A 7,243-nucleotide genomic window follows, 5' to 3' on the forward strand; every position below is an offset into this window, starting at 1 on the left:
CAGAATGCGAGGCCCCGTCCAGTGTGTGGTTCGTTCGGGTTGCCCGGAGGACCTGATAAACGAACATCTGGAACAGAGGGACCAGCGGAGGGCTTGAGGCAGCCCACTGTGAGCCCACCAGTGGCACGACACTCTGTATACAGAAGGCGCTCCGTCAATGCCTGGAGAGCCCTTTTGCTATTTCTTCCGAAGGACCTTTTTCTCTCTACTCTCTTCCCCTATGGATGACGGTGGAGAAAAGCATTGCTCAAAAGAAGTATTGATTGACAAAAACCTGTGAAGTTAGCCACGACAGAATTCTTGTGGAAAGCCGAGACCCAAGGTTTTGTCAAAAAGCACATTTTAAACGTTCCCGTTCCAGTTACACAGGATCCACCACTGAAAGGTTTGTGGAATTGTTCAAGGACACTAACTAGTGGCTTCTAGGCACTAACCAGTGGTTAACTCAGAAAATCCAAAGTGTGGCACCGTGTCACCTCTGGGTAGCATTCTCTCTGCTCACACCTCCCCACCTGGCTCTGTCCTGCCCCCTCCAACCCCACCTAACCCCTCCGTCAGGGGTTAGGGGATTCTTTGCAGGGGATTCCATCACAAAGGGCGTCATCAGAGTTCCCTGTTTGTGGTGGTTCAAATAAGAAAAACACAGCGAACAAATCCACCTTTTCTATAAAAGTTTATTTTGTGATTCTTGTTCCAAGAAGTGTTAAGGGAAAACGTTGAAATCATGTAGAGGTAAGGAACTACGGTATATAAAAATAATTTAAACACACACATTAATAACAAAGCAACGTCGCTTTCTAGCAACTACTAGTAGGTAATCTTGCCCGAGATTTTTCCAGAGTTATTAAATGTGCTTTAGACAACAGTACACAGACACACACACACACACACATATATACAGCTCAAGTATCTTCTTGTGTGCATTCCGGCTACTGATACAGCGGAAGACAAGGAACAAAAAAGACTCTGAGCCTGAGGTCCCTAAGCTGAACAAAGGTGCATCGCATAGTGGACTCTGGAGCTGCCGAGATTTCCCTCCACAGCCTCGTTAGTGACTAGCCTTACTCTGCTGTGGTCTTATCAGAAAAATTAAGGGGTGTCTTTCAATCGGCCTCTGGGTGCGGTCATTGCGGTGCTGCAAGCAGTGAGAACTCAGGAAGCCCCATCCCTCTCTCTCTCTCTCTCTCTCTCTCTCTCTCTCTCTCTCTCTCGCTCTCGCTCTCTCGCTCTCTCGCTTGCACTGTACGGATTGGAGGCGGAGGACCAGGTGAGGTCTGGGGTGTGACTACATCTGGCTGATTCTTTGCTTCAGGGCCAGGACCTCGCTCTCGATCTCGTGGGGGAGGTCGGCGTTCACCTGCCCCTCCAGGTACTTCTGGATGTCTTCCACCTCCTCCTCCCAGAACTCCTTGGAGATGTGGAAGAGCTCCTTCACGCTGACGTCCCCCAGGCCCTGAAGGTCCAGGGCGTCCTCGTCCGGGATGTAGCCGATGGGCGTGAGCTTGGCGCCCCCTTCCCCGCCAACGCGGTTGAACATCCACTCCAGCACCCTGGAGTTCTCGCCGAAGCCCGGCCAGAGGAACCTGCCGGCCTTGTCCTTCCGGAACCAGTTGACGTGGAAGATCTTGGGCAGCTTGGCCTCGGGGCGCTGGGCCATGCTGAGCCAGTGCGCCAGGTACTGGCCGAAGTTGTAGCCGAAGAAGGGCCGCATGGCGAAGGGGTCGTGCATGATGACTTTGCCTGTTAACAGAGGGGCTCTGTTGGTAAATGATGCCTCAGAGGACGCTGTTGGCACGTTTACTGTTGACATGGCCACTTGGCTTTCTCTACCTCTCTACACAGAGAGAGACACAGGGAGACAGAGACAGAGAGGGAACACAGAGACAGAGATAGAGAAACAGAGCCAGAGAGAGACAAAGACAGGCATGCAGAGACAGAGAGGCACAGAGAGAGAGAGAGACACAGAGGCAAAGAGGCACAGAGACACAGAGACAGAGACAGAGACAGAGAGCCACAGAGACAGAGCAGTCCATCTCCCTTCTCAGCGGCTCCAGATTCTGGCCGGACTCACCCTTGTGTTCTGCCGCTGCCGTGGCCTCCGATCTCATGGCCGCACCCACAAACACGCCATGCTGCCAGCTGAGGGCCTCATAGACCAGAGGGACACCTTTAGCAGGAGAAAGGAACGTTCTTTACAGGCCTTGACACCCAGACCCCTCGGCCGGCGATGCCAGCTCACAAATGGAAAGACACAGCTGTGTGTTGTCTTTCTAACTGAGCTAATTCTGCATCCCCAGAGCTAAGGGCAGGTGCCGCCACGTCAAGTTACAGCAGGAGGCCACGCAGCCGAAGTCAATCTGGGGGCGGCATCACAGGACCAAGGATCCAGAAGTTCTAGGTGGCCAGAAATTACGTTCTAGCCTGGGGCTTGCTCATTGCCCTGCCGTCTGGGAAAGGAAGCTCTGCATCCCTGACACCCTCCGACAAGGTCACGTCACAGGGGAGAGTGCGCCACGTCCTCTGGTCCCCAGCCCGAATGCAGGGGAGCCTCACCAACAGGTCGGCGCCCCCCGAAGATGATGGCCTCGATGGGCACGCCATCCGGAGACTCCCAGTCAGGGTCAATGATGGGGCACTGGCTGGCAGGGGTGCAGAACCGCGAGTTGGGGTGGGCGCAAGGCTCCCCTACAGCAGCAAGAGAGGAGAGGCCCTGAGCGTCTGGCCCGACACATACGCCCATGGGCTGGGGCCCCAGGTCTCCCAGGGGGGGCGGGGGGCGCTTACCATCCTTGGGGTCCCACTCCTTGCCCTTCCAGGAAATGAGCTTGATGCCCGGGGCCAGTGGCTGGTCAATGCCTTCCCAGTAAACACCCCCATCGCTGGTCTCGGCCACGTTGGTGAAGATGGTGTTCTTCTGGATGGTCTTGATGGCATTGGGGTTTGTCTTCACAGAGGTTCCAGGAGCGACACCAAAAAACCCGTTCTCTGGGTTGATGGCCCGCAAGTTACCTGGAAAGTTTAAACCAGGTAGTAGAAGTAAATACCAAGCAAAGCATAATATATATTCTTATATCTCGCCAGGCTAATTTCTGTACCAAATTCTCAAGTCTTTTATTTTTATCCTCCTGCCTAGAATCTATTTCTCTTTTTTCATCCCAGCATTATCAGTCAACTCTGATTCTTTCTTCCACACCAGTTTCCCACCAAGCTTTTTTTTTTTTTTTTAGTCTTTATTGAATTTGTTACAATATTGCTTCTGTTTTATATTTTGGGTTTTTGGCCCGAAGGCATGTGGGATCTTAGCTCTTCAACCAGGGATCGAACCTGTACCCCTTGCACTGGAAGGTGAAGTCTTAACCATTGGACCGCCAGGGAAGTCCCCCAGCAAGCTATTTTAATCAATTTATTATACAAACAAACAGCAATATAGGGTCCCATTTCAATCCAGATTTGATATGAGATTAAAGAATGCTGATGGAATACATCTGTCTGAGCTTTGGCAAGAACTGAAATAACTGAATTAAAAATCCAAACACTGTGGATTTAAGAGAATTTGGTACGTTCTGAAAGCCAAAACTTCACTTAGGTTCAATTATTATCATCAACACTTGGGCCTAAAAGAGTCACCTTGTTGGTCAAATTTCATCCAGGCGATGTCATCCCCCACACACTCTACTTTCCACCCTGGGAGGGTGGGGTTCATCATGGCCAGGTTGGTCTTCCCGCAGGCGCTGGGAAAGGCAGCCGCGAAGTACTTCTTCTGGCCCTTGGGGTTGGTTATGCCCAGAATCTGTCGGAGGCAAGATTTCTCCTTAAGCACTTCGTTCCTTTCTGCCCCAGAGGTGCACGCTTTAGTCTGGGAGGGTGTCTCCATCATCGTTACTGATGGAATTTCTAGACCTGTCCTTGGAGCACGGTCGGAACTCTGAAGCGGTAGGGGTTCGCCACTTCCCCTCCTCTGCCCGACCCTCTACAGTGCGCAGTTAGAATTTCCTGCTTCTTACCAGCATGTGCTCTGCCAGCCACCCCTCCTCCTTGGCCAGCCGGCTGGCCATCCTGAGAGCAAAGCACTTCTTCCCAAGGAGCGAGTTCCCGCCGTACCCACTCCCGAAGGAGATGATTTCTCTGCGGTCGGGCAGGTGGGCGATGAGTGTCATCTCCGGGTTGCAGGCCCAGTTGTTAACCAAAGGCTCTGCACGGGAGGACACGCCCACATCAGTGTGCACCGTCCCCGCCTGGGTTTAAGGCGAAGCTTGCTTTTTGCTGTTTGTTTTTTTTCAGTTCTAGCTTTTGATTTTGAAACAATATGCTTACTTTGTAAAGGCAAAGGGCACCCCACGGAATGGAGGCATTTGACAAACTCCCCGTCCCCCAGCACTTCCAGGACGGGCGTGCCCATTCGCGTCATGATGCGCATGCTGGCCACCACGTAGGGCGAATCCGTCAGCTCAATGCCGATCCTGGACAGAGGCGAGCCCAGGGGCCCCATGCTGAATGGGATGACGTACATGGTGCGACCTGCGGGGCCGGTGAGTGGGAAGCGGTGAGAAATGACCCCGGACTCACAAACAACCACCACTGTTTCCCTCGGTGGACCCTTCTCAAGATTCCGCCTCTGACAACATCACGCCTTGCTTGCCACCAGTGCCCCCGAGTTAGCAGAGTCCACTGAAAAGTGGCCAGAACTCCAAAATCAAAGAGTTTTCATAAATGTGCAATTGGGTTCCACCAAGCTATCTTAAGTCCACATGTGTAGAAAGCGTTTTCCTGGTCGCATAAGACAGTCTATAAAACCAGAACTGAGACGTACATTTTCAATATGCGGCCAAGTTCACATGTGGAATGTAAGGCTCTCTGGGGCCGGGGGAGTTTCTATGACGAGTAACATTAGGGCAGACGCAATAAGAAAAGGTTCTCTGACGAGTAACATCAGGGCAGACGCAATAATAAAAGGTTTGCTGACATTTTGCTCAAATAAACGTTTCACTCACCTTTCATGCACCCTGGAAATCGGGCATTGAACGCTTTCTCAAAATCCTCCTCGGACATCCAGCGACCCAGCTGGCTGAGGCCGGTTTTGGGGATGGGCACCGTATCTCTTTGCTCTTGAGTAATGATGACCGTCTTGCTTTCAATTCTGGCCACATCCCTGGGGTCAGTGAGAGCCAACCAGCTGCAAAAAGCAAAACTACACAGGTGAGGACTGGAGAGGAAGCGCTGCTTCTCTGCACGGCACCTGCGCCCTGGACGCCCTCAGCCCCGCGCCATTCACGAAGGGACCAGTTGTTCATCATCACTTTCTTCCCACACCTGGCCGGTGCCCAGCGCGCTAGCGAGGCTCCGGCAATGTGGACACAGCCGTGCCGCCGGGGACACAGTCAGGGAGACACACACCAGACCAGGAGCTAGTCTGTTAGGACAGGGACTGTTCGACCTTCCTTTGGATCGGGGACCTAGTTTGCAGACAGCGTTCGCATGCGCCCCCTCTTTGACGACTTGGGCTGCTCTGCGAACGTCATAAAATTAAGTTTCTGTGGTTCTGGCTCTTTTCCTAAGCTTTTCAAGAGTCTGCAAACCACACAGCCCCGGCCCGGCCCTGCCCAAGGCCCTCCTCCACCACTTCCCCACCTGCACCCTGGGCGGCGCGGAAGGGCCCGAGGCTGTGCTCACCAGTTGTCATACTTCCTCAGCCTCTTGATCACACCCTCCTCCTCCATGCGGCCCAGCAGCTGCCGGTTCTCATCCTCAGAGCCGTCGCAGATGTGGATCTGGTCGGGCCAGCACAGCTTGGCGTTGCTCTCCACGAACTCTCTCACGGCCTGGGGCAGGCTGTCCAGGGTGCCCTGGACAACTCTGGCTGAGCAGCTGAGACCACCTGAGAGCTGGGGAGGCATCTCTGCGGGGCTGGGCTGAGGGGCACGGGCGCCAAGTTTCCTGCCATAGAAAAAGCACAGGCTTCCTGAACAAAAACAACCACGGAGGCCCCCCAACTCCACGCGCCTTGTCCGGGTTGCACCTCGCCAGACAGTCGGGGCTGGGAGGAGAAAAGAAAGCCAGTTCCTGTTAGCACTGCAGTTTGTGAGAGACATAAACGAACAACTCTACCTACCTTTCTTCTCTTTGGACGATCCGGATCAGGGACCCAAAGGTCTCTTTCAAGGCTCTTCCCGCGGGTGAGTGTGCGTTCCCAGTGGGAAGAAGGCCCTGTCTGGTGTTTGGGGGCAGAACTTCCTGGCTTTAAATTCCATGAAGGACAGAGGTCCAGCCCCTCAGCCACACCCAAGGAGGCTCATCTCTGACGTCAGGGGCTGGTCTTTGGATCACGGCCACGGTCAGTTATGCTTTGGACCGGCTCACCACAATAACCCCCAGGGAGATAATCATTGAACAGATAGTTGTTAATGAGTGCTGGAGGCCTCCGGCCCCTGGCCCAGCCATAGCAAAGCCTTACACAACTGCTGATTGACGAAACTCTGACCCAGTCCCCTGCTGATGCAAAACACAGGCCCTCCCTCTGACAGGCAGGTGGGACAGAGCACCGGCTTGGGGGGACCTCAGGGCTTTTGGCAGTACGTCTTGTGTACGGACCGCTGCTGGTTGGTAGAACGAGACAGTGGTGAGGTATCACCCCACAGTCAAAGGCCAACGGGAAGAACACCCCCAAATGCAACGGGATGGTGTGCGGCTGTTGGCAATTGTCTGACCTAATTAGGGGTGATTAACCTTATAGAGTGTCCATGGTGCGCCCCCTGCCCTCACTCCAAATAGAAAGAAACTCCGCGAGGGCAGGGATTTCTGCCTATTTTCTCCCTGTTTTGTATGCACAGTTCCTGGCACACGGTAGGCGCTGAATGAATAAGTGCAGAGCACTGTTGTAAGCTCTTTGTATCGACTTAACTCCTTGCCACCATCTGAGGTGGCGCCCACGAACAGTCTGTACAGACAAGGACACTGAGGCACAGGGGGCCCAGCGGCTACTCCCCAATGCAGGGCTGGTGGGTGGCAGAGGGAGGGTTGGAACAGGAGCCGCTGGGCTCCGGAGCGGCACACCGGACTGCCCCTTGTGAGGAACCTTTGCCCCTTCTGGAACCTTCCATGTATTGTCCGAGGAGTTCCGGCTGGGTGCAGTTATTTCTGGAGTCGACTATACACTTTTTGTCGCCCTTGCAAATCTTAGCGTCCGGGGAGTGGAGGGGGCTGGTTTTGCTAGATTACACTTGAGCAATGAGACCTTTATAACAGC

The 7,243-nt window shown here is 53.7% G+C and overlaps 1 protein-coding gene across 1 annotated transcript; it reads right to left on the bottom strand.

Annotated features, from left to right (window-relative positions):
- Positions 1 to 658: 658 nt before the first annotated feature.
- PCK1 (phosphoenolpyruvate carboxykinase 1) lies at positions 659 to 6,238 on the bottom strand. The gene is made up of 10 exons (XM_060033371.1): positions 6,110 to 6,238; positions 5,671 to 5,934; positions 4,992 to 5,173; positions 4,315 to 4,518; positions 4,005 to 4,192; positions 3,628 to 3,790; positions 2,785 to 3,009; positions 2,554 to 2,685; positions 2,072 to 2,167; positions 659 to 1,740 (listed from the first exon to the last, which is right to left on the bottom strand). Exons 2-10 carry the CDS (start codon positions 5,892 to 5,894, stop codon positions 1,286 to 1,288), a joined length of 1,869 nt encoding a protein of 622 aa, XP_059889354.1. The 5' UTR covers positions 5,895 to 5,934; positions 6,110 to 6,238; the 3' UTR covers positions 659 to 1,285.
- Positions 6,239 to 7,243: the final 1,005 nt, after the last annotated feature.

This window comes from Delphinus delphis, chromosome 15 (assembly GCF_949987515.2).
Source record: "Delphinus delphis chromosome 15, mDelDel1.2, whole genome shotgun sequence".
In the NCBI taxonomy this organism is placed as follows: Eukaryota; Metazoa; Chordata; class Mammalia; order Artiodactyla; family Delphinidae; genus Delphinus; species Delphinus delphis.